This window comes from Paracoccidioides lutzii, assembly GCF_000150705.2.
Source record: "Paracoccidioides lutzii Pb01 unplaced genomic scaffold supercont2.20, whole genome shotgun sequence".
NCBI classification, from domain to species: Eukaryota; Fungi; Ascomycota; class Eurotiomycetes; order Onygenales; family Ajellomycetaceae; genus Paracoccidioides; species Paracoccidioides lutzii.
The window spans coordinates 466,744-492,912 of record NW_015440966.1 but is presented as its reverse complement, the minus strand read 5'-3'; the positions used below and the strand labels follow the sequence as shown (position 1 = coordinate 492,912).

The following is a 26,169-nucleotide window of genomic DNA, read 5'->3' as shown; positions in this document are numbered from 1 at the left end:
ATTGCTGGTCGTTACGCCCTTAGACGATATTCGACCTTGTTAATTCGTTCCCGTGCTTATTTCTGGGCGTGGGGGTGGGGTGGGCGGCAAAATTCCGGCCTCCGCGGATATCCGCTTGGTGGCTTCCCAGCCGCGAAATCCAGGGAATGTGAACCAATGGATTTCCACCCGACTGCCCCAGGCTGCGTTTGGAGGGCTGCCCCACACAGTTGGCATACAGAAGAGTGGGCGCATTTCTGTTTGGCCCCGGAGAGGACCCAAAGTCCCTGGATGGGAGCTGGGGAAGCCTAGCTTATACTTCCGTTCAGTTTGGATCTCGTGGTATGCTGGTGTTTGATATTGCAACGCCTCAAATGTTTGTTGTGGAATGTTTGTTATGCAAGCTGTGGCAAATTCCTTGATCGAAGGCAGATCAGATCAGATCTTGTCAACTCGTTTCCTACCACATCACCAGACTTCAAATATGATATCTTGGAGGGAAACTGTAAGGTGATTGCCATCTTCTCCCACGTACTCCAAAGAGCTTTTAACTTCGGTTTTCTAGCAATGAGTTTTCAAGTCAATAATCGCAATGCCGGATCTTGACTGCCTGATACATAGTTCACATTAATTGATCAGCATTTCCCACGACGCCTGCATCTGAGAATATGATAAGGAAAGTCTTTCCAGAAACACAGATGATGATTCAGACAAGGAGCTTGTACATTCAAAACTACACCAAAAGAGGATAAGCAGCAATCAGGGTAGTAGCAAGAGGCAAACCCATATATGAGTTTGTTGCCGGTCCACTTAATTATAGCCAATGTTCAGCTCTCGATGTGGTTGTTTGTTCCTGGTGGACTGTTGCAGAACACGAGGGATCGAGAACTCAATTTAGGTTGAGATCGGCCTAAGCCATAACAGGAATAGCGCATTTACCTTCTTCCAACCTCAAGTTTGGCCTCGACAAGTAAATAAATACACTCCTTCTTCTACGTTGGGGATGGCATGTTTCCTCACCATATACGCCTCGGGGACTTTGAATGATGTAGTTTTGCCTCTCTCATATTAGGTGCATAAAACCTCCCGAACGAGGTTACATCACCTGATGCCAATCCCGTTGTCCAGATATCCGTTCTCCTTAACTATTTCGTAATAATGTTTGGGAGGCCGGTATCAATTCCGGCCTCATGAAGTATATAATCCGCCATCTTTTCCCATTGTCTCCTCTGCCCTTTTTGTGATTAAAGGAGGCATTTACTTGCGCGATATCCCCTTCCTTTCTGCGCTCTTTTGTCTGTCGATTAAATTTCCATTTCGAGTTAGGCCCTTGTCTTGTATGTGCCTGGTACTTCCATCCAAAATAACCGGTGCTATATATTCCCCTTTTTCGCCTCCCGCCCACACATATACCGGTGAAGATCAGATCAAAGATCTATTGCCATTTATCATCTCAACAATCATGATCAAGGTTGATAAGACATATTCTACGGTAGAACGGTTCCCCCATATCTTTGATAACCCCGAGACCCTATCGAAGGACAGAGACCCCTTTACCGTCACTACTTCAACGGGTTTCTTGCCCTTACGGCTCCCTCCTACATGTTTGCCGGATGTTTTCCAAGCCGTCAACTCCCTTCTTTCCCGTCTTCCCGTTGTTAAGGATGATGGATCACCTGGCTTGCTAGCCACTTATGAGCTTGGCCCTGCTGTTCTTGCTGAGCTTCCGGACCTAACTGATGAAGTGGACAAACTCGTCACCGAAGATGGCAAACTAGATCTTTTTATGATCACGGCTGTATTTAGGGACTATTCGTTCATCTGCTCAGCTTACCTGCTTGAGCCATGCTGGGAGAGATGGGTAAAGGACCCTGCCGGTGGTTATTATGGTTTAGGTCGGGAGACGTTACCGAAATGTATTGCTCGACCTCTCTATCGATGCGCAGAGATGTATGTTGTATTTTTGATACTCCTTTCTCGTTTTACTTTTTTCACTAACGAAGTTCCTCGATGAGACTTGATATCCCGCCTTTCATGTCTTATGCAGCTGCTTATGCCTTGTATAATTATACTGTTGATGAGCCCTGTCGAAGCTTAGAGTATTCAAACCTGAAACTGATCCGTGCTTTTGAGCGGGGACTCGACCCCAAGAGCTCCGAAGCGGGTTTCATTCTAACGCACGTTGATATGGTAAAGGAGACTGGACCTTTAGTCAGTGGTGCCGTCCGCATCCTCAACAGGCTGGAGGAAAGCAAAGGACCTTCAGCTCGGGAAGAGGTCAATGACGCATTCAGAGAAATACTAAAGGCTATGAAGAGAATTGAAACAAGCATGGAAGGTATGTTTATGTTTTTACCCAAGAGGGCAAGCCAAATCCATTGCCTATTCTAACTTTCCAAAACAGACATGTGGAAAAACTCTAAACCGGCCGATTACCTCTCATTCCGAGTTTTTATTTTTGGTATCACGTCTCAGGCCATGTTTCCGAACGGTGTCATCTATGATGGCGTCTTGGACAACAAGCCGCTAAACTTCCGTGGGGAGAGTGGCGCTAATGACAGCATTGTAAGTACCTATTAATCTCACTGAGCTGCGTGAGCGCATGCAGGATAACAGCTGACGTTGCCTCCTACAGATCCCTTTGCTTGACCATCTTCTTCAAATTCCCATGCCAGCTACCCCATTGACAAAAATTCTTCATGAATTCCGCGCTTATCGCCCACTGCCACACCGTGAATTTTTGGCACATGTGGCGTCCAAAGCAGAGGAACTCCGCGTTCAAGAATTTAGTGTCCAGGATCAAGAAACTGTACTTCTGTACTTGAAAGCCCTGGATCATGTCCGAAGCTTCAGATGGAGACACTGGCTGTTGGCCAGGGAGTATATCATTAAACGAACACAGTATCCTACAGCAACTGGTGGAAGTCCAATTATCACAGTACGTGAAAAATCCATTCATTTAATATTTTGCCTTACCTCCCATTCATATCTTAACCCACCACCTTTGTTTTCATTTTCCTGTTACGCTACCAGTTAGCCTTGAAACTGACACCATCAATGTCAGTGGCTACCAAACCAACTGTTTGCCGTACTGGACCTCATGATCTCCATTCACGATAAATATGTCGCGCCATTTACCAGTAAGGACGTGCCCCATATTGTTGGGGCAAATGGTTCCAACCAGAAGAAAGTCGAGAAGCTGGAAACCTTCAACTATTATCGGGCTCAGGCCAAGGATATGATGACGCTGGTACGCGATCAGAAGGATAAATTGGACAAAGAAGTTGCGAGGTGGTGTAAGGAGCGTGGGGTTTGAATTTGCTCGGTAGCTTTGATTCATTGGTGATCATTGCGTGTAGGGAATGTATAAGTCTGCGAGTCAGACTGCTGTGGCCCTTGGGATATGGTTGTGGTTTTTGCAATTTCATTTATGCTTCTGATTTATTAAGTTCCGTACAATATCAGAAAGTGGGATAGAATAATCTGTGAGCCCCCCCCTGGCGCCATTCTTATGTTTTTTTTTCGAAATATAATGGGCCCCAATACTTTACCCACTGTATAAATGGAATTCCCTAATAAATAAACCGAGCTACGTCGCAAATATCAGTGAAAACTTTCACACGGCATTTTTGACATGCATTTAATTCATCTATCGTAACCATCGTCCCAGTCGTCATTTCAAAGAGGTAAGTCATCAACGTTCATACACGGAAACTTAATATTTTATCCGCAATCTCAACATTAGAACTAACTCAGTACCAGGATCTGAAGTATTTTCACAAACGGATCAAACCCCTTCACATTTCACGGCCCCGATTACCTTCGAGGTTCGGTATGCGGACGATTCCCAGCACCATCACGATTTATCGGAGGAGGAACTTCGATCCCTTTGCTTCTGGCGAAGGTAAGAAAATCCCTACTGAACGGCGTCTCCATATTGTGCACCACTAATTTCTCAATTCTCACTTTATCAGACTCAATGAACCTTTTCACGCTGTGCTCCTTTACCAGAGTACGCGAAATATCGAGCTCTTTAATCTTGGGGATCATGTCAAGGATGTTCGCGATAACCCTGTCACCAATCTCTGCCAGACCGGCGATGTTGAGGGACGTGATATTCTCAAGGTTGCGTCGCATCATCGCAATTAGCAAATCTTCTACATGAAGATGACACCCTTCGAGATCGAGGTGGGTAAGAGACGATTTCGCTTGCGTAAAGGCTATGAGAAAGGGACCTAGTTCATCATCACGGAAACGGTCGAGGATTAGAGCCTTCAAGTTTGGCGCCATCTCTGCGAGGTCTTCTTTTGATATGTGTTGACCCAGTTGGGAGTTACTAATGCTCCTGGAGAGCGAAAAACGTTCGAGCGATTTGGGAAGTTCAGGGAAATGGTTAAGTTTCATTCCTAGAAGCCCAAATCGCTTCAGTTTAGGCAGGTTGGAAACTTTTGGTGCATCCCGCATCATATTGGCTGTTTTATAGATTAGGTAAAGCTCCTCTAGATTCGGGGTTACATCAAATAAAGTAGCCTATACCAAAAAAAAAAAAATATTAGAATATAACGAGGAGGGTAGAATATAGGGTAGAATACCTCTTTTAGAAATGGCAGGCCTAACGGAGAAAGAAACTCCCCGTTTATATTGTTATCAAATCCAACAATGGTTAACGCTCGTAGATTTGGCAACTTGTTGGGAAATTTTTTGTATTGATTAAGTGGTGCGTCCTTGACGTGTACTTCAACACGCTGAAGCAATGGACAATCGGATAACACCTTGCTGAAATGTCCGAAAGTCATCTCAGATTGCTCCGAACAGACCAGTGTCTTCAGTTTAGTTAGACCGTAAATTGGCGCAACGTTGAATCTCAAGCTAAAGCTTCCCTGGAGGTCGAGATGCTCTAAAGATCCGATGCGTTTTAACCCGGTCATGAGTTTGGGAAAATCATCAGGCTGAAGGTTGGTAAGCGATGCGCGCGAAAGCCTCCAGTGCGATCTGCGCAAGAATGCCTGAATTGCTTTGAGAGAGACATTCCGTTTTCTTGCTTTTGTGAGGTCGAGATGTGTCCATAATCTTGGGACTGAATTTAGCAACCTGTTCCAACGTTTAGAGACACGAACAGTGGACCTTGAGAGAACAGTATTAGCAATCCGTAAAATAGAATACGGGGGAAATAGTAAACATACAACAGAGATCTAAGATCTAAATGTTCTAATACCATGGAGACTAACTCCAAGGGCAAAACATCAAATGGGTCGGACAACTTTGGACCATTAAGCCGCTTGTCTAGTTTTGCTGATAAATCTTTGATTTGCTATGGAACAATGAGTCCCTTGCGATATAGAAAGCATGAAGGGTTTATAGGGGGAAAAAAGTTTGGCGAACCTGACGGCCATCGCTACCTTGTGGCAAAACACGAAGTGCATAGTGGTATGTTTGTAAAGCACTTTCATGTTTGTCCATCAATTGCAGGATCTTCGCAGTACGTAAATATCCCTAGGACAAAGATTAGCCAAAATCGAATCGACAATCAATAAATGCGCTTTTTAAGTCTATAAATTACTCTAGCATCCATCTTATTCTCTTTTACCATTCGCCTGGCATCCTGAAGCGCTGAATTCAAAGAACCCAGTTTGCAGTGGGTGGCAGCTCTGTTGTCTAAGATACCTATAGAATCGCCTTCTCCCATATGGAATGCCTAATGCGGTCATGTTAGTAAATTAAAACTGCCATTTCCATTCATTCTTCTGCTTTGCTATTTATTTACTGCATGTGTGTGACTTGCCTTAGTGAATGCGTCAAGGGCTCCCCGGTAATTGGCGCAACGATATTCATTTTGGCCATAAATTTGAAGTGATTTTGCGTCTACCTGTGACATGATTTTGGTGATTCAAAAAAGCATTTTCTAAAAATATTGATTAGCAAACTTGTGGTCGTTGAGTCCAATCCTTCAAGTCCCAATATATCATCCATTTTATAGGCTGGCTAACAGTCCTGGAAGACGCGTTTAGCGCGTTGGAGCGCCAAATCGCCGCGCCATCCGGATAAACCTCGGTCCGTGTTGCACCCCCAAGTTAACCGGAGTAGTAAGCAACCTTGGAATGTTTGTGTTCTTCCTGATTAGGAAAAACGCAGTTTGGACATCACTCAAAGCTGATAAGCTCATTTTGACATTTAAAAGCTCCCGAGGGACCAGTAATTTTAGGTCCAGGTTCCGGAAGAAAAATCAGGGAGATGGAGGCTCAAAACTTACATACCGCGTCTGATTACATTAATAATTTGCTCCTAGCCAGAGGCTTACTCCGCAATGGGAAGCCGATCAACTTTGCACGACCGGAAGATGCCTCGGGGGGAACTGATGACACCATGGCACATGTTATAAACCTAGTACATGACCTGGTTTTGAGAAGAGATGTCTGTACTCGTTTTTGATTTATTTAATATTGATTTGATTTTACGTTCCAACGATAGAAGCTGATAGCGTCCAGCGTGAGGCGGAACAAAGAGAGAACTTGGCGACCAGCATCAGAGCACTCCGAACTGCAGAGGCGAAACAAACGCTTGAAATTGTACGTTATTGGGCTGATATTGCAATCACAATACAAAACACTACTGACGACGCCATTGCTATTTTCGTCTAGGAGAGACTTCGGGCCAAAACGACGGATTTGTCCCGTTCCTTGGCTCTTGCTGAGGGACAGGAACGTGCATTCAAAACGACCCTCCACAATGCGGAAATTACCAGTCGAGGATTGAAAGAGAAAATACAACGCATGAAATCGTCAATTCAGCAGATTAGAAACCAATGCGTAACGGATATTCGAAAGCGAGATGTTGAACTCCAAAAGCTGAAATCGCATCTCACAGATCGCCAGAGAGGAAAACGGGATGGACTTGGGGTAACAACAGTAACAATAACCCCTGCCCCAAAGGCTAATATGGGACGAAAAGCAATGGATGGTGGGGAGGGCCTAGAAAATCCTGGGTATACCCTCAGGCAGGAATCTACAGAATTTCTGACCCAGCTCTGCCAAGATCTGAGTGACGAAAATGACGCACTCATTGGCATAGTGAAGAACGCAATTCAAACACTGCGGAACCTACAAGGATTACCCGATACATCAGGAAAAGACGACCAGGAAAAGAATGCCTTGGCTTCTCACGACTGGGCAGCTAGCCGGCCGGAGGAGGTACCAGAAACAGAGCCTATCCCACATCATGAAAAGCTCGCGACCGAAATGAACTTGGTACTTGAAAATCTTAGGTCGTTGCTCACAAACCCGTCATTCGTGCCTCTGGAAGAGGTTGAAATACGAGACAGTGAAATTTATAGATTGAGGGATGGATGGGAAAAGATGGAAGAAAGATGGAAGGAGGCCGTGTCAATGATGGACTCATGGCACAAGCGGATAGCTCAAGGAGGAACTTCGGTCAACATTGACGAACTCAAACAAGGAATGGGCCTCGGGCTTCGAGCTGACAAACACCAGCCTGTGGGGCCCGAGTTAGATGATCCAAATCTGAGCCCATCAACCTATGATGAAAATGTTGTCAGAGGCGACACAGACTACAGCGATATCCAAGAAAATATGAGATCAACCCCGGTTCGCAAGAACAGCCCAAAAAAGGATGGCAAATATCATCGTGTCCTTGGCGAAAGTTCTGGAAATGCATCTCGAAATGTATCGTCTCGACGGTCGAGACAAAGTTTGAAGGACGCTTCCGAGCGTAGCGATAATGAGCTTGCTCTACCAGCACACTTGAAAACGACACAACATACTAAGAGCAAACCCAGGAGAGTTGCAGGATCAATGATTCCTAAGGTTTGTAGATATTAAACCAAAATTTTAGTTGACCTGTCAATAAACTGACTTGAAACCAGCATGCCGTAAAACCCAAGTCGAAAATCTCAACAACGGAAAAGCTTGCTGCTGTTGAATCAGAAGCCAAGGAAGCAGAAGCAGAGCGGAAGGAGTACGAAAGGAGAAAAAGGAGGAACTCGTCAACACGCTCTAATGCAAAACCGAGACGGCGGAAAAGCACATTAACACCGCGAGAATTGCAAGATTTGCTGAGCGCTAGCGGTTAAATCTATTGTATGAGATGTTAAAGTAAATTGTTATTGTATACCCTGAACCTAATTTTCTCTCTTCACTGCGTTATTTTTTCGGTTTTCTGCACATATGCTAGCTATTTGGAATTCTCATACCAGAGCTTCGGATTTCATCGAGTTCAATGGATGCAATAATCACACTTTTAGTGTCATCATGCTTTCGAAGGAGAGCTAAGTAAAACATAAGCTTGCTCTAGTTCTTGATTTTTTTTCTTTTCTTTTCTTTTCTTTTCTTTTCCATTTATTTTTCGTTCGCTGAGCTATATGAGCGTTCACGGTTTGCTATAGATATATCGAAGACATAAGGCTGGAGTTCCGATTTGTACATTAACCATTAGTTTGGAGGATTATTAATTATATTTCAAGGTTGCCTAAAAAATCATGATTTCTGAGCCCGAATTGTGATATTTTGAGCCGTAGAAACTCATTTGCATGTTTTCATAGTGCAAGGCCTGAATTTAATAGTCCACTTCGACAAAGTATTGTCAAAGCTCCTGAATTCACATACAAAATACGGGAATGCGGATGTTAATTGATAACAAGGGTTCTACCAACTATCGATTATTGGGTGTGCACCATACTTGGGGCATTGCTGTGGGTCTTTCTCAGGGCTACAAGTGGGCTCGTATATGATTAAAGATGATTTACTTCCTTTAAAGTTCTGTTCTACCCCTCCAGAAGCAGAGAGGTCCAAAGGTGGTCCCCTATCTCCTGGCGGGATAGATGGGGAGTAGTTACTATAGCTCTAATCAATATATGTATGACTTGCGCAGAACTGCAAGACAGTAGTGTGTAATTGGCATCATAGATCTGAGAAAGAGATGGGAATATCACAACCGAGTTGCACAATCAATCCACAACCGTAAATGTATGAATCCCTTCTATCTAACACATTTGTCAATACTTGAGAGCAAGGGAGATAACTTGTTACTTTAAGAGTGTATTATTCTTGTGCGCAGTATCTACATGAACGGGATCGCCACTATCAATGCCCATGGATAATACCTCGGCTGCGACAGCAGACCAGCAAACCCCACTCGGCTCGTGGCTATATAAAATGTCTTGACGAATGATAGACCAATTGATGTTTGTTTCTGGTCCTTTTTGATTTGTTTTATTTTATTTTGATTTTGCTTTAACTAAAATTAATTCCAAAATCGTCTCAGCTCCCATCCCCCCTCCTTTTCCCATTCTTCATTTCTATTTCTCTTTTTATTTTGCACAAACTGATACCCACAAAAGGCATTGGAGGAAAAACTCGAAGGCCCGCCTCCCCAGAGAACGGATTCCCCTTATAAGAGCTGCGAGTACCATTTGTACCAATTGCCATTGGTGAAGAAAAATGGCAAACTCCACGCAAAAAGAATTCCATGGCTGGGTCTGCCACTCTAAGACGTCACCCTTAACCTCCACAACCTTCCAACCAAAACTCTTCGACCCAACCGACATCGAAATAAAGGTAACCCACTGCGGCATCTGCGGCTCAGACATTCACACTCTCCGCTCTGGGTGGGGCCCAACAGACTACCCTTGTGTCGTCGGCCATGAAATTGTTGGCCACATTACCCGTGTTGGGTCCGGAGTCTCTAGCCTCACATCCCCATCCCGCCATTTGAAGGTTGGAGATAGGGTCGGTATTGGAGCACAATCAGACTCCTGCCGCCACCCGCATTGCCCAGAGTGCGCTTTCGGATTGGAAAACCATTGTCAGAAGCAAACGGGGACGTATGGTGGCCGGTTCCGCGATGGAAGCAAGTCGTACGGTGGATATGCTTCCCGTTGGCGCGGCCCAGCGTGGTTTGCGTTCAAAATACCGGATAACTTACCTAGCGCTGCTGCTGCACCCCTTTTATGTGCAGGGATAACGGTATATTCACCACTGGTGAAAAATGGCGCTGGGCCAGGGAAATCAGTTGGAGTCATCGGTATTGGCGGGTTGGGCCACTTAGGCCTTTTGTTCGCTAGAGCGCTAGATTGTGACCAGATAACTGCAATTTCGCGAACAAGCGCGAAGAAGGATGAAGCTTTGGGGGGACTGGGAGCGGACAAGTTTATTGCAACAGACGAGGACAAAGGCTGGGCAAAAACGCATGCGCAATCGCTAGATTTAATTATCAGCACTGTCTCGTCTTCTGATATACCCATTGGAAACTATTTGAGGCTTCTGAAGGTGAATGGGCAGTTCATTCAGGTTGGGGCTCCGGAAGAGCCGTTCCCGGCATTTAAGGTGTTCCCGCTTATCAATAAAGGGGTCAAAATCGGGGGCTCTGCCATTGGCTCGCCAGAAGAGATTCGGCAAATGCTTCAGTTGGCAGCTGGTAAAAAGGTTCTCCCCTGGGTCCAAGAACGGCCCATGGAGGACGTCAATAACGCACTGGCCGATATGCATGCTGGGAAAGCAAGGTATAGATATGTCTTGGTGAATAAGCCTGAAACCGATGCGAAGCTATGACTCGAAACGTCATTTGCGACCTTAGATTCATCCAGCGCATATATATAGAAAAGGGTGAAATTCCCGTTCGATTCAACTAATGTGTTAATATTGTAAATTCTTTTGTGCTCAAAAAATCAAATCTTACATGCACTGGTTTCTTTGCCAAGGGACAGAAAGTTAACCCAAGTGGCGAATATATACTTGGAGTCCTGAAACTCAGATATAAACATAGCTTCAAATAACAAATTGTAATCTATCGTGACCCGTTAAGTAATTCCTTTGGACAAACCTCAAAATCAAGCCAGCTTAAAACACAACAAAGACCAGCACAATGAAGGAATGCTATGCGGTCAATAGGCCGTTTACAGTATCTTATTCATTACTTTTGACTTAAGGAGGTAAGTCATTGGCTGAACTAGGTGTTCAACAACAGATTGATCAAGGATGAGAAACCAGATGCCCAACTTGTCAGCCCATGTCATTAAAAGGCATGACTTGGATGGGGTGAACATCATTCACATCAGAGGAGGCTGAGAATGCTCAACCTTGGAAGGCAATCTGTTCTCGTTGCACCGTCGTCCAAGTGGGAGTGGGAAAAGCCTCACATATAACATCCTCCATAGCATCCACATTGTTTACTCACCCTCTTCCTGCATTTCACTTCACTTCTCCCTCCAACTAGAGTTCCATGGTCTCTCTCTAGCTTAAGGACGTGGTATTCTCCTTGGGCTGATACAAAGAACACCCTCGAAAGGAGCATGATTTTGAGGGAAATGGTAACGATCCATGTTGCTGTTTCTCAGAAGAATAGAATACTGATTCGAGATATTCAAGCAAGTATGTAGCATCGTTATCAAAAAAGATGAAAATGAGCTTTCACTGTAGTCGAATTTGAAATCCCGCCAAATCACGTGAGTGGCTGGAGGTCGGCCTGGAGGTTTATTTTTCCGGCAACCAGCGCGAAACACTTCCCATCATTTGAATTTGAAGCGCGTACGATACTCATAGGATGTTCAAGAGCTTGAAAATGGGTCGCATTTTCATACACATGGAATCAACGCCGACTTAAGCTCTTACACCATGGTTCCTGAGAATTGCCTTGCAGTCCTCTAGCACGTACAAACTGTAGGCTAAAGGAGAGGCAAGGAGCATTGTTTACCTTCTAGCAATTTCAAATTGTCTCGAATCTTGATTGCTTGGTCCAATAGAACAGCAGCACCTGGCCGCGTACCACTACGGGTTTGGCAGCATGGCATTTTATGTGCCATTTAGTTCGAGCCCTCCCCCTTCAACTCCCGGTAAAGCCCGGAGCGTTGCGTCGAACCCGTCAACCACCCCCGCTGGTCCGCCTCCCTCGACCACCCCGGCTGGCCCTCCCCCGTCAAGCTTCCTCGAGAGTTCGAAGCTGGGAAGCACCAAGGCCAAATTGAGCTTTGGAGTCACTTCATTTGACCAGTCTGTGGATTCACAAGATTCAGAGGACTTCTTAACATCCTCAACCATCTCGTCCAACTTCCCATTACCCCGGACAAGAACTAAAGGTCCCACTCAATTTGTTCCCCGTAACGCATTTATATCCACCGGGAATCGGTCGCTTCGAGAGTCAGATGGCAACGTACATTCTACTGAAGCAAGTAGAAGTTTTGACTCTTACTCTGACGTTGATCAAGACGATGACATGGGGGGTAGCCAGACCGGATTCCTAGATTCACGATTCAATGCTTCTATAAATTCTCAAGAGCCTCTTCCTTCGAATAAGCCCTTAATTTATTCCAATCCCCGTGTAGCGAAACGAGCAAAGCTGGATGAAATGTGGGCGCAACCGTCGTTGCCACCGAGCATCAAGCCCAAAATATCACCGAGAAAAAAATGTTCAATGTTTCCATCAATCGCCAGCGGCCTAGTTTCTAGGTCGAAGATTGCAATGGTTAATGAACCCGATGACCTTGTTCTCGGCAGTGAAGATATAGTTGGCCGGATGTACGACCAGGTTCGGGATTTCGAATATGATGACGATGGTCTTCAACAGACGCTATGTGAGATTTCCAATGACCTTTTAGACTTGTGGGAACGACACACGGCATCACCACCAGGACTAAGGCAAAACACCCAGAACGCGAGCATCGGCCCTGAAGAATCTTCTCCAAATCTCGTGAAGGCGAATTTTCTGGGGTCTCTTCTCCTTCCACTGCACCATCCCCCGCTTCAACAAACGGGACAAGATGGTCCTTCTACTCGCCTTGGCGCTGTACGTGCTTTTGCACCCAAAACACCTAAGGCTAAAATGCCAATCCCCAAGGTTCTCTTTGACTGGATGAATCGTTACCATATTACACAAGTACCTACCCCGAGTGCAGTCATTGGCCATCAACCGAACCCTTCTGCATCCCCTGTATTCTGGGATTCTGTTCAAAGTTCAATATTGCGAGGAAGTTTGCCTCCTGTTATTACATTACTGAACGTTGCGGATTTTAATTACGCTAGGTCGGCAATGGAAGATGGCCATGAACAACCAGGCTATAGGGGTGCCCAGCTTCAACACATCCAGCAATGCGTCAACGGTGCAATACAGATTCTTAAAAACTCGCCAGGTGTTCGAAACGATGATTGGGATATTAAGAGCTTCAACTGGGCTATGTACCGAAAACAGATTGCCTCCGCACTTTCGGAACTTGAGGATCTGGCGGAAGGTCAAGATCGCCTACACGAAAAACAGGATCAGTTCCAAGCGCCAAATTTCGGTATATTTAACCAGCGAACCGCGGCGCCCTTCACCCAGTCTACACGCATGGCGGAGAGCAAAGTCCCCTGGACCATTTATCAAAATCTAAAGACCATGTACAATATTATGCTTGGGGATGTCCAATCTATATTGAGTAAATCGCAGGACTGGGTAGAAGCCACAATTGGTCTTACTGCATGGTGGGATGGCGAAGATGATAGCGATATATCCACTGGAAAAGCCGATCTCAACCGAAGCATATCGAGACGCTCTCAGTCGCAAGCGCCCCGTTCTGTCGATTCGAACACTGTGGAGGCATACCTGCGGCGGCTAGATTATTCGTTTGCCAACGTTACGGAAAATGTGGGAGAGGGAGGGTTTCGTGTCAATTCGATGAACACCATGGAAGTTGGCTTGGTTTCAATCTTTGAAGGTAACATCGATGGAGTCCTGAAAATGTTGCGAACTTGGTCACTTCCCATGGCGTCCGCCATTGCTGAAGTTGCAAGCTTTGGTGAATGGCTGGACACTTCCGCAGGCTCTAAGCCGATGCCAGGTTTCAATGAAACTGACCTTATGGTCCTAAGCTACGGGCAGGACGAGAAGCCACTCCGCAAAGATGATCTTCTGATCAATTACGCTACGGCCCTCCTGGATCGAAAACTATTTGAGAGTGGGACTGGGGTAAGAGATGGATGGGAAATTGCACTTGAGGTATTAAGCCGTCTTGACGATCAGGAGACCATGAAGGCGAAAGTTTCGGGGTTTCTTGACCGTATCCCTCTTGATACGACTGAACATATGGATAAGATTGTTCTACTATGTTCTGAACTCGGGTTCAATGATGAAGGTCGCAAGGTTTCTGAGGTGAGATTACAATTGAATATCATAACTTCTCTGTCGTCTGTCTAACACTCAGATCTAGCGATATGGGGATAAAATAACAGAGTCATCTGAAGACTATGGAACAGCTCTCATATGTTATGCAAGAGCTCACAGTTATAAAAAGGTGAAGAACGTTATGGACCTTCTTACTTCATTTTGCCTCGTCCGATCCACTGCTTATCCCCCCGCTCCTGAGCTCGACACTCAACTTCGATCACTTCTTTATAATCCACAAGCTGCGTTATCAGCAATCGCAGCCGTCGACCAAGAGGCAGCCGGAATGCTCCAGTTCTACTTCTGCGGATACGCAGCTGTGAGACGATTCTATGACATCCGTGACGAAGAAGTCAATCTGCTAAAAGGCGAGCGACCAAAACATCGTCCTTTAGCCAGGAAGAGGGCTGCCGCTGAAACCTTGGTTTCTGTCATTCGCAGTGCGGCGGACAGTATCTACGGTGGATTGTATGACGGGGAAAGGAAAACATCCGTTCAAGTTGATGGTTTGTTGGTCTTGCTTGGGGAAACTCTTGTATTTGTAGATGGTAATTTCACTCTTCTTTGCTCCGTCTTTTTTATTTATTTTATCTTATTTTCTTTTGCAATCTTATGAACGTTATAGTCCATTGTCTTAACGCTGTCATGTGTTAGAGCCAAACCGCTTCCTCTCAACCGATCAGCTATTTACTATTCTTGCGGCAATCGAAGATCTCCAATCTGTCACATCACGTGTTTACGATCAGTGCGAAAGTTGCCTCCAATCTACCCTATATCACTACTTCAACTACGATGACCCAGCCGGCACATCCTTCGGTGACCAATCTGCCCGGTCCTCGCTAACGTCATCTTTCGCTGCCCCTCCCCGCAATCTTCTAAAAAAGTCAGTTTCATCACTGACCGCAGTTAGTGGCTTTTCGCTGATCGGCAATGAGATGCTCGAATCACAGAGCCGTCAACGAGACGGTGGACCATCTTCTGTTGAGAATTCAGGTGTCCTTGTGGAACGTCCCAATGAGAAGCAACAAGGGGGAGCAAATGTGAAAAGGGGATGGGACTGGAGAGCCAAGGTCCCCAAGGAAGTGAAGGGGGAGGATATTTTGAAGACTTTGAGACTTCAAATAGCGAAGGGTTTGAGTTTTGGAGCTCTGGGGTCTTGAAGAGAATCCATCCTTCCCTCATCCACCGTCAGTTATCCGGCTTTTATGATTAGGGCTAATGAGATTTTAATTTGGCCTTTTAAATGCGTTGATCTTGATCTTTTTTCCCCCCATATTTTCCTTTTCTATTTGTGACGTGTGTTAAACAGCTGTATTTATTCTACCCAGTCAACCGTCAGAGCTACAATAATAGAGTCATGAAAGAAGGGTAAATAGCTCATGTTTCCCTGAGAGGAACGTTAAGCTCACTTGAATATGTGTGAAGTGCTATGCATGATGTGTAGGAGCACAAAAATAAATATTTGGGGCTTTTAAATGGAGGAGGCTTTTCGCCTGTTCCGTTTTGGGTCGTGACACCAGAAGAAACGTCATATGGAAACCGTTTCATGTCACAGAAGCAAGGGTCTAAGCGAAGTTGAGAGGTAAAACGGGAGGATACGAAAATGTGATGAACCTTGAAAAGTAAAGGTCCCACCTAACCGATAAGAGAGGAGGGAAGGCTGTGGACGCAAAGCACAGACTGCTTGTGTAGTTATCACTCCAGCTTTGTGAAAGGAAGTTAAAATATTAGAAAGGATATAAAATAAACGAAAATATTCAAGTATCCCTCTATCTGGGACCTGAGTGTAGCGTAGTTATCGAAACTCGACGAGTCAAATAGCGGAACGGAGCAGCCAGTTCCAACCTGCTGGTTCTTAGGTAGTTAACTACAGTGGCACTAACAAAAAAATATATATATATACAAATTTTGGCGAAACGGAGATATATATATTTTTTTCTTATGTCTGCGATCCAACTGTGGCTGCCATGAGTAAATTTCACCCTACAGAGCTTCAATGCCGCTATTTCATACACTATAATCATGACTGAACAAAGTGTGAGATAGAAAGATCATTCAGAATTGAGTTTAGGATTCTGAAAGGTACAATTGCTGAGCATGTAACGTTATTTAATTCAGTGCGCGGTTCGGCATCCTTTGCTCGGAGTAGCTCTTACAGCAAAACATCTCCCTTTCGCAGCCTCGTCAAACCTGCTACAGATTACTTGGCTCGCCTGACTGCTTGCCAGCGGCTAAGACCTGCATCTCCAATTCTTTTCAGGTCATCAGATGAGCTGTCATCTTGCAGCAGTTGTGTCATTCTTAACGCAGGAGGATCAACAGTGGTTTGGTTCCAAAAACCCAGGTCGACGATTAGACTATGATTGGATGGATCGAGCAACAGGGTTACAGAAACCCGAGACCCAAGATTTATCATGGAGAGCAGAGTCGCCCTCGAATTACCTTCCATGGTTGTCTTACGGTGGAAGTAAATAGATCAATTAGATCATTTACATCAAGATGAGATTGCTGGGGTGATGTGAAGGCGGCTAATATTTTGATTAATGTGAGTAATGATTTATGGACAATGAAGATTAGAAATTTTGCTTTCCCCAGCATAGAGTGTCCATCTGATACTTTTAATGCTAATGCACGAAGTAATGCTCGATCGCAACGCGCATTCTAACGTCATGCGTTGGCAATCAAGCGAGACCAAACCGTCCGGGGGAACTTGCAGCTCCCTTCTCCACCCCCCGGGCTTGTGGGACATTGGTTCCATCTTATCCCTGCGGTGCCATTGGCCAGCTGTTGGCAGCTACCAACTAATCAAAGATTGATCGCAAGTTATGTGTCTGATAACGCCACATTCGAAATCGACAGCCAATTGCAAATGGGTGAAATGCTGTTCTATTATGTACGAGCAGTTTCTGTCATTGTTAGGCCCGAAGCCTCCGTGCATGGTACTACTCAGTCCCTTTGCCTGGCTCATTTCCAACATGGTTATTCCAAGGGATATGTTGTTAAGTTCCACAAAGAAAACAAATTCAAGCCTGTAAAGCTGGCTCTTCAAAGCTCCTGCAAATCCGCCGGCAGGTCCTGCTAATTCAAAAAGTGATTCGAAGTCTTCTCAGACTAATCCAGAGTCAGGTAAGAAGTGACAGAGTGTCAAGACAAATAATTTGAGTGTAAGATGTTGGGATTGGCTCAGTGTCGTGATGTAGAAGATCAGACTGGTATAACGTCTTGCTACGTGCATCTTTAAAAGCATTAACAAAAGATTAGGCAAAATGGCATAATGACCACTGTTAAAGTTCTAGGAGAGTAAAGTGTCGAGAAAGAATGAGATTTACTTGTCTCTTTTTCATTTTCGATTAGATTAGCCATAGTAATTTTTTGCTTTATTATTATTTTATTTATTTTATATTTTATCTTTATTTTTTCCCCCCTCCAAATGGTGGTTGGTTTTTAAAGCAAAGGCAAAGCAGAAGAAAAATAACTAAGACCTTGTCAAAATGACAGGGTTGAATTTTAACCTCCAACCTCCAACTCCTAAATTGTGGTAATCTATGCGGCCATTTATGAATCCATTTCAATATTATATTCGCTTTGGGGTTTGAGGTTCAAAATCCAAAACCTGTGTTACGAGTCCACTGACATCATGTCAATGATCATGTCACAACTTGCATGAAAGTTGACTTTATTGTTTCCCAGCACTATGCGGTGCCGACGAGTTTTTAAACTCATCCATACGTTATCAGGTAGTTGCTCAGGCACCAAACCGATTTCTTTTGCCTGCTCAATGCCCACTTCTGTCAAAGAAAATCGGTCCAGTTAAAATTGTCGCCCGGGGAGCTCTTCCAGGATAACAGCGATTTTTTGATTGGTTAATTAATTGGTTCGTGTATTCATTCCACCATGGAGTTGGCTGGAGATGCAAGCTAAAAATGGCTTGGCGGCGGTGGCTTGTTTTCAAACTTCGAAAACGTCCCTGGAAGAACTCCAACAAACTACGCACACAAACCTCTCCATCATTCAAAGAGAGTCAGGTGGTTAGAATCCTGTTTGGTGACATGACAGCTCGAATATCTCTTGCGCATCGACTTTACGTGCGGTGTCCAATTCTCCCAAAATTTACCTTTTCTGCGTCTGAGTTCTGTCCTACCTCGCTTTCCGCAACGATTCAATGGAACTCAGAGATTGAAGTTCAACCAACTCATATCTCCCCTCACATTTCCAGGCTCCGGATTTGACTTGACTGGTGTCGTGAAGAATTACCCTGCTTGGATAGGCGAAATTTTCAACAACAGATATCAAATTGTTGGGAAACTAGGATACAGAGTGACATTGACTGTATGACTCTGTCATAATCTACAGTGCATATATTTATCTATCTTCTTGATTTTGGTTCAGGAAGTTCAATAATTTCCTTAACTAGTGTGTCTCAACATGTAGCACTGAAACTTTGTTTTCCCTTCTTAATGCTGAACCATGAAATTAGATCTACAGTCATATCAATTCTGTTCAATCTCAATCTAGCCATTCCGGCAAAAATCTCTTTCAAAAACTATACGACTCAGTTAAAGTGATCAGTTCACATGGCACTCACCTGTCCCTTGTTCGGCAGTTATTGAAAAGAAAAGGCAGAAAGAGGGCAGAGCTATCTACGCGCTCCTTGCCCTGGCCATAGGACCTTATTCCACATAGTTTGAATTTTGCACTTCGTCCCTGTACAACGCGAGGCGATACAAGTTTTTAAACTTACACGCCTCCATGAATCAGTTGATCAGCTTGAATTTACTCCTGCTTTGCGTGTTAATCGCCGGCGATGCTCCCTGTTGCCTGGAGTTTTGAGGACCATCGCTGCTGCAGGACACTTAATGTCCGCTGTGAAAACTGCTTCTTGATCTCCCACCAACGCCAACCTCCAAGGATTCAACGGAATCTGGGTGAGCTGGTTCGCACACTTTTCCACATGACACAAAATCCAATCAGATATAAAATCCGGCGGTCGCAGCATGGTATGTTTGTAATTCGAAACCCCAATCCAGGGTGACTTCAAAATCATGTCACGGCACGACCCCTGGGGAGCATTCCAGGACACTGACCGCTGCGCCAGGAGCAAAAGACAAGGATTTGAAGGTGACAAGCTTCAGCGTGCTCACTAATATAGAATATTAGTTACCAGCACCTTAACAGATTTATGTTAAACTCTAAAGTTTCACCTTTTGAATAAGCTATTAAGCTCAACAATTATTTTTTTGAATTAATTACTATTTTTCTATGGAATATTCCGTCTCTATTTAATATTTAGTTTGAATATATTATTGCGTTGTTGAGAAATATCCACTTCTTGAAGGTGAAATTTGGTTGTGCGTAGGGTGGTGAGTCACGTTATTTGTATCTTTGCCAGATGATTGGCAGATTTTGCCCGAGGACCGTAGAGGTGCAGGATTCAGCTGGCTTGGTAACCCTCCTTCTGAGCAATGTTTCCGAATTATGCAAAATGCATAGTGGGCTCTGACGGACTCCTTGATGTGCACGGGAATATGGAAGATTCTGTCAGAGACTTGCAAATCGTTGGCCTCCCCGCATTGGAAGTGCTACGAACCTCCTGCTCTTATAATATTGTGTTCAACGTGAATGGTGCCTGATTCCTCGGCTGGAAAGAGCTAAAATTTGGTTTAGTGGCCGTCCGGCTAATTTCACTTGAGCAGTATGTTCATTCTATTTTCGTTATCCGCTCTCCAGTTCGCCGGATATTTTAAATCTCAGCCCTATCCGTAGCGCATCTTCATCTTCCCAGTCATCAACTCAAGGCAGTTTCCTTCATGATTCATAACCGCATCAGTAAATTTGTCAATCGACGTGTAAGCTGACACACAGATCAGGAGGTTGAGAGATAAACCTCTGTCGAGTCGCAGTATCAAATATGCATCCTGAGGCGCCAACGCTTTGGTCCAGGAAGTTCAAGTGCCTTGTCAGTATTATCCCTTTGGGTAAATCTAGGTGGACTAGACAAACTTTTGTAACATGGGGACCCGTGGCAATGGCTTGCAAGGCAGATTTGTGCATTACAGGGTAATTCAAGCACTGACCACATTTTATTTTTCGACCCCTCAATGCCGCTGTAACAATTGCCGATGTTTTACACATAATGATTTTGAGAAGGTACGGGATTGCAATAGCGCCTAATCTGCTGATGCCATTGACCTCGTTCTTAGAACATAAGGCTCACAGATTGACAGCAATCGTAATCTGGACTTTCACAACACTGCTGATTAAGCGCTATGAGCCTGTGAACATTCAAGACCCTTATAGCCATTAGCTGCCAGAAAAAGCAAGCATTAACGTAACTACGCAATTATGCACAGTGAATGGAGTGAGGATGATTAGTTCATACAATACAATACAAGTGAGGGATATATCCATGTGTGGCTGTGGTCAGATGAACGTTATCTTTCAAGTTGCGCCTCAAAACTAAAAACTATTGCTAGCGTGCGGCCTGCCAAGGCGTAGGGCTGATTCAAACCATGGTTCTGCTCGCCAGAAAGAGCCAATCAATCAGCGAAACCTTGTTTTAACCGCCGATGCCGAAAATCAAAACTTAGCATTAACGCAAAATAATACTCATCACCACGTATCCTGTGTCACCACATGCTAGGGCTTGGAGGTTTTTATCTAGGGAATGCCAAATCTAATTGATATATTTTGAATCCGCATTACAACGAAAAACTTAGACATTATGTTGCTACGTGGGACAAGTAAGGCACTCCCTCGTATGCACCTAGTTTCATTGTCGTTGTGGAAGGCAGAATTTTATCCACTTTGGTTGGAGGCCCAGACGCAACCAATCTTCTTTTAACTTGTTTCTTGCTGCTTGGTTCCCCGCTGGTTACAAATCGGTCCCCCGAGTCCCCTGCCAAGCACATATCAGTGACTAAGAGACGAAATAGGTTAGCACCCTGCACAAAAGATTGTGAGTAGTTACTTCACAGTAGTTAATCCAACGCCAGGGATTCTGCCGGTTCTGCCACACATTGATTTGTTTTGATGCGTTTAATTGGAATTTCTAGTGTGCTACCCGCGCGAGTTATGTTGCGGCTGCCCTCAGGTTTCTATCTATATCTTCGCCTGTTTTATCTAAAAGCCTATCGGAACGAACATGCGGACAGAGCGTTTCAGCTCAATATTCTCCATTTCGACTACCGTCAATTTACACCGCCCAGTGCTGCCTCTTCATATGTATTCCGATACTACAATGTTCTGTACAATTCCGCTGTCATTTTCCCGGCGGAAAGTGAGGAATACGAACCTGACTACGACACGTTCAACAGAATTTTGCAGATGCCTGTTTGCTAATCTGCTGTCCGGTTTTGCTATTGGAGAAATTGGACGGTATATTAACTAGTCAACTAACTGGTTAACCATGACAGGGAAAAGTGGTGCTTGGGTAATCTGTCATATTGTTGCAGTGGCAGAGCCTTATATTTTCACCCCGCTACTCCGAACAGATGTCTGGATCCGATATCACAATGATGTCAATATTAACATTCCCTATCCAATAACAGTCCACGGGATTTTCAGGGCAGAACCATATATTGGTAACACATGGACATGGTTCTTATATTTACTCTGTGAAGTTCGTCCTTCCAACCTTTCAGCTTTGTAACTTGCAATGGGTCGGTGCTCCGGGGCCGCGCCAGTAGTATGCTCCTGACAGCGGGATCTCATGATTTCTATATCATTCGTGGGTCAGCAGATTCTTCAACATGTGGAAATGTTTCATGTTTCATTCGATATGAATACAGCGGAAAAATTGGCATCGCGGAACTCCTTGATTTTACCATCAGCTCACAAGTCCAGCGTGCGTGCATTAGGGTAACTATGCAGGTTGCCCTCATTGCACGGTAATGTTACCAAGGTCTGGCCAGACGTCTTTTGAGGTGCAAAGATAATTAATAACCATAACACTGAATCCTCGAATAACTGCAACCCTGTATGATAGGGGATTCTTGCTTTACGCTAATAACCGTTGCATGTACCCTGTCAGAAGGCAGCCTCAATGGGTTCATCGGTCAGATTTCAACTTGTTGCAGGCCATTAGGTCACCGTTACTATTTCCAGGGCAGTGGATGATGGTGTCGATCACGAATTAGGCTGAGAAGACCAGGCCCCCCAGCAAGCGTCTTCCTTACATCATTTGAAAGGCATGAATAGCCGCATTCATAACGAACCTGTCCTGGTCATCATCCATCAGCCTCGTTATTAGTGTTTGTGCTACGAAGTAGCCGACATTCTGATGGATTGTTCTTGGTACTGTTAACATTATTATTATCTGCAGATTGCAGAGGATTTATTACGGGTTATTATCTGTTCGGTTTCGTATCATAATTCCCCACTTCTTAAACAACTGCCTGTTAGTTTTCGTGCAAGCCACACACTACTTGCCAGGACTGAACAAGTTGACATGGACACAACAGCCACACTTCCGCAATAGTAGATAACTAACAAAGGATGGGTGATAAATTTTGGTCGCGAAAGCCCTGGCTGAGGATTTGGCGGCTGTAACTCATCATCCAACCCACCCGGACCTCTCGGAACTCTCGGACACTCCTGTTATCAACGTTTCGCTGGTTCGACAGACATGACCAAGCTGGGCCTAGAGGGCACAGAACTATTTTCGGGTATATCCGCGCCCTGTGCTTTTTTGGCTGCGCAAATGTTCCACCGCTCTGCGGAACGTTCACCCACTCCTGTTGGAGGGGATCTTCGGAGGTTTAATCAACTTCTTCCTGCTCAAGTATGTATGGTAATCTTTTCGCTCCCTCAAGCGGGGTCATAGTGCTGCAGAGGAGCGATCGGCACATCCATGTCCTGGAGACGATCCAGATGTTTCTTACGTTGCCTGGAATTCACCTGCATTGCTTATCCCATGCTTCTCTTCGTATGCCTCAGGTCTCCGCTCCGCTGGTAGCTGCCTTGAGTGTCTTTTGCATCGATAGGTATATATGACGCTGTTTCTCTCCTCTTCAAGCTCTATTTTCCTTCTGTCCAATTTTTCTTTATATGCATTCCATTCATTGAGATAGTATACTATCTAACCATTTTAATATCTTCAATTTTTCCCTACAGATTTCTCTTTTTTCATCCTATTCCTCACTTCCGAGTCCTTTCCATTTCCAATAGACATGAACTGATATAAATACCCCTAGCTGCGCCACATTGGAAGCAACCAAGATAACCCTCTATTACTTCTTCTAATTGTGTCCTTGGAAACTGCTCCCGAAGCTTGAAAGTTCAAATTATTAAAGCTGTGCCTCATAATTCTAAGACTTTTGCTTAGCCTTCCCCCGTTATACATCACCACACCCCCACGTATTTCGGCTCTATAGCGACAAAAAAAGGGGAAAGATATTTTAATAGCAATAATGTGCTACCGAATTATTGAGAGATACTCCGTCTGTCGCTGCCTCTACTATCGCCATGCGGTTGACCCGTGCCAGTCGTATGGCCAGCGTGACCATGTCGTGCAGGAGAAGACGATCCTTGTTGGTTATGCGTGCGCAGCTCATTTAGCATCGAGAGGGACATCAGCAGCGAAGTGGCCGGATTCCGGGTACTCAAGCGGCAAGGGTGCATCTCCATAAAGTCTGGCTACTGCGTAGCTCTTCCATGCTCGAGCAAGTGATATCAGAGGCGGTGCAGTGCGGGGATGAGATGTTGACCGCAAAAAATATCTTGGGAGTCATTACACTAACTGGTGGATATTAATTAGTGTGCTTTTCCGACTTGAAGCCTCGTTAGACTGATTTGCACTGTGTGTTATCACCTCTACTGGCCTTCGTCTAACTCCATTATTGAGCCCATCTCTTCTGCGGTCTCCTGCGGATGTCATATTTACCCCTATTATCATCGATACGAGCTTTCCAGAAACGCAGGTCGTTTCTTTCTCCGTCTCACAATTTTTACCGGTCCCTGTGTTCTCAATCACATCTCCTCTCGTTCCAGACGTGAGGAAAGCTCATTTCTGATGGATGGTTGATAATTTACTGCATAATCTATCACGGCCCTATTCATCAATATTCTACGAACATCAACACCGTTTGTCGACCGGTCGACTACGAATTCTTATGTGCCACGAAAGATTTTCGACACCGTCCTTACTAAATTTTACATATTTGCGTGGTTTCCTGGCGTTTTCCTAAGGGACGTGACTGCCGTTGTTCGTTGAGTTTAATTTGTTGTCCTTTTGTCTCCTTTTGTTTGATTTTCCTTTGTTATGATAAGGAGAAAAAGATATAGAAAATCTGGGGCAATTGATCGATGGACCAAAAGGAAACGCTTGGATGCGAGGAATGCACACTACATCTCCCTGCTGGTCGGGGAACCTATCGCCCGTTGTTGCCTATTTTCCTATTTGTTTATCTATTCTGTCTTCGAGTCATTTTCGTGGATGTAACGAGCCAGCGATGTGAAATGAGATATATGCATTTTGAACGGAGGAATCAGAAACTGAAAGCGTTCATTTTAATGAGATATTCATGTTTTGCAACTGCAATTGCTTTTTGTTTGCTTTGCTCATCTAATTTCTAAAAGTTGTTGAGGTGTTTTTTCCCCTCCTCTTTATTTCGCTCTAATATTGTCGTGCATATTCTCGCAGACCTTGACCCATGTTCCAGCGCAGGGTCGTTGGGATTATCCCTCGCCTCACAGTTTGGCATCGACTGCCAATTGCTATTTTGGGTAGTCTAGATGGGATCCATTTGGCTATTTGAGCTACGTTCTTCGGGCTGGTTTTGTTGAAAACCCACCTTCGACGTTGACTGCGCGGTTGGGAAATTGAGGTCAGCAAATGGACAGCCGGTGAATATAGAGTTCGCGGGTTGAGCCATCAAAAATATGAGACAGCGAATTAGTACGGGAGGTGTGGGTCCAGGGAAAGAGGACATTTTCAATGAAACGAAAGAAGTGTTATTTTTTTATTTTTTATTTTTATTTTTTATTTTATTTTTTAATTTTTTTTTTCTCATGCCGGGAAAAGGGTTGAGTTGAACAACGATTTTTTCCCCTGTGATGTTTCGTACTGCCTGTGCAAGGCATTCCAGGCCACGCATTTCTTCCTTTGGCAGCTCCCGAATGCGACATGATGGTTGAGGCGGGGATTTGAAGCGAGAATGACGCGTTTAAAAATAGATAGGTAATTTTGTCAAATATAATAATAGAGCGGAATTTTCTCCCGTCTTTCCTGATGGTTGCCCGTATTGGTTACTATTTATTCTTAGTAGTTAGCACTTCGCCGTTCGCATACGTAACAGTATATAATTTTTCTGATGCATCCTTGGGCAATTGGCTTGTCACCAAACTGTTGACTGATCGAGCGTCATCAAAGTCTGCGGCACATTTAGTATGACCTTCGAATTCTCTCAACCAAGCTCATTTCTTTTCTCTTCGTATACTCTTCTGCCACCGCAACCTTTGTATCCCCGATATCACGGACTTAGCTTATTGCATTCTCCACACCCATATACTCATAGCCATCGATATAATGCTTGAATGTCCTAAACAAACCTCGGGTCTCTAAATATATACAAAACCAACAAGCCTTTTTCCCGTTGCTGATACCGATCCCCGGTGTTTAGTTGGCCGCTAGATTTTTCCTATGTAAAACTACTTATGCATAAGCCGGATCTTACGTTGAAGTGCATACGGTATAGCTAAGTATGTATCTAGGTAGTTATGTACCGATTAGTTTTCAACCCGGGCATTTATGCTGTGCTAATGACGGATTTGTGGAGGAATAGCTACTAGATATTTAGATCCCGGCACTTCTCAGGGTGCAGGGCCACAATATATTTACACGGAACTTCACCATTCGTGATTAATGAAGAATTGCTGAGGGAGTCATAAGCCAATGAACATCACCAAAGCATATGCTGGAATTTGTCAACACATCAACAATGTCAAAATCGCAAATATCTAGGGGGCTTCATCTCTCATTTTCTTCAAGTTCTAGATCTTGGATTGCCGCCATTTTCCTTCACAGAACAAAAGGGTTGCTTGGGCTGA

The 26,169-nt window shown here is 44.5% G+C and overlaps 8 protein-coding genes across 8 annotated transcripts; 6 read left to right on the top strand and 2 right to left on the bottom strand.

The window, feature by feature from the left end:
* Nucleotides 1–1,441: 1,441 nt before the first annotated feature.
* PAAG_06866 (indoleamine 2,3-dioxygenase family protein) lies at nucleotides 1,442–3,295 on the top strand (the record flags this gene model as incomplete). The annotated part of the gene is made up of 5 exons (XM_002791274.2): nucleotides 1,442–1,929; nucleotides 1,995–2,317; nucleotides 2,384–2,544; nucleotides 2,615–2,917; nucleotides 3,044–3,295. 5 exons carry the CDS (start codon nucleotides 1,442–1,444, stop codon nucleotides 3,293–3,295), a joined length of 1,527 nt encoding a protein of 508 aa, XP_002791320.1.
* A 500-nt stretch (nucleotides 3,296–3,795) lies between these two features.
* On the bottom strand, nucleotides 3,796–5,854 carry PAAG_06865 (hypothetical protein; the record flags this gene model as incomplete). The annotated part of the gene is made up of 6 exons (XM_015846041.1): nucleotides 3,796–4,509; nucleotides 4,572–5,103; nucleotides 5,163–5,290; nucleotides 5,362–5,472; nucleotides 5,540–5,674; nucleotides 5,744–5,854. 6 exons carry the CDS (start codon nucleotides 5,852–5,854, stop codon nucleotides 3,796–3,798), a joined length of 1,731 nt encoding a protein of 576 aa, XP_015700476.1.
* A 356-nt stretch (nucleotides 5,855–6,210) lies between these two features.
* Nucleotides 6,211–8,065, top strand: PAAG_06864 (hypothetical protein; the record flags this gene model as incomplete). Its single annotated transcript, XM_015846040.1, has 4 exons — nucleotides 6,211–6,390; nucleotides 6,465–6,545; nucleotides 6,618–7,799; nucleotides 7,859–8,065. 4 exons carry the CDS (start codon nucleotides 6,211–6,213, stop codon nucleotides 8,063–8,065), a joined length of 1,650 nt encoding a protein of 549 aa, XP_015700475.1.
* A 1,366-nt stretch (nucleotides 8,066–9,431) lies between these two features.
* On the top strand, nucleotides 9,432–10,541 carry PAAG_06863 (mannitol dehydrogenase; the record flags this gene model as incomplete). Its single annotated transcript, XM_002791271.1, has 1 exon — nucleotides 9,432–10,541. One exon carries the CDS (start codon nucleotides 9,432–9,434, stop codon nucleotides 10,539–10,541), a length of 1,110 nt encoding a protein of 369 aa, XP_002791317.1.
* A 1,231-nt stretch (nucleotides 10,542–11,772) lies between these two features.
* On the top strand, nucleotides 11,773–15,284 carry PAAG_06862 (hypothetical protein; the record flags this gene model as incomplete). The annotated part of the gene is made up of 3 exons (XM_015846039.1): nucleotides 11,773–14,112; nucleotides 14,171–14,672; nucleotides 14,779–15,284. 3 exons carry the CDS (start codon nucleotides 11,773–11,775, stop codon nucleotides 15,282–15,284), a joined length of 3,348 nt encoding a protein of 1,115 aa, XP_015700474.1.
* A 1,040-nt stretch (nucleotides 15,285–16,324) lies between these two features.
* Nucleotides 16,325–16,573, bottom strand: PAAG_06861 (hypothetical protein; the record flags this gene model as incomplete). The annotated part of the gene is made up of 1 exon (XM_002791269.2): nucleotides 16,325–16,573. One exon carries the CDS (start codon nucleotides 16,571–16,573, stop codon nucleotides 16,325–16,327), a length of 249 nt encoding a protein of 82 aa, XP_002791315.2.
* A 4,622-nt stretch (nucleotides 16,574–21,195) lies between these two features.
* Nucleotides 21,196–21,557, top strand: PAAG_06860 (hypothetical protein; the record flags this gene model as incomplete). Its single annotated transcript, XM_002791268.1, has 2 exons — nucleotides 21,196–21,453; nucleotides 21,537–21,557. The coding sequence occupies 2 exons, from the start codon at nucleotides 21,196–21,198 to the stop codon at nucleotides 21,555–21,557; spliced, it is 279 nt and encodes a 92-aa protein (XP_002791314.1).
* Nucleotides 21,558–23,531: 1,974 nt separating this feature from the next.
* On the top strand, nucleotides 23,532–23,750 carry PAAG_06859 (hypothetical protein; the record flags this gene model as incomplete). Its single annotated transcript, XM_002791267.2, has 1 exon — nucleotides 23,532–23,750. One exon carries the CDS (start codon nucleotides 23,532–23,534, stop codon nucleotides 23,748–23,750), a length of 219 nt encoding a protein of 72 aa, XP_002791313.2.
* Nucleotides 23,751–26,169: the final 2,419 nt, after the last annotated feature.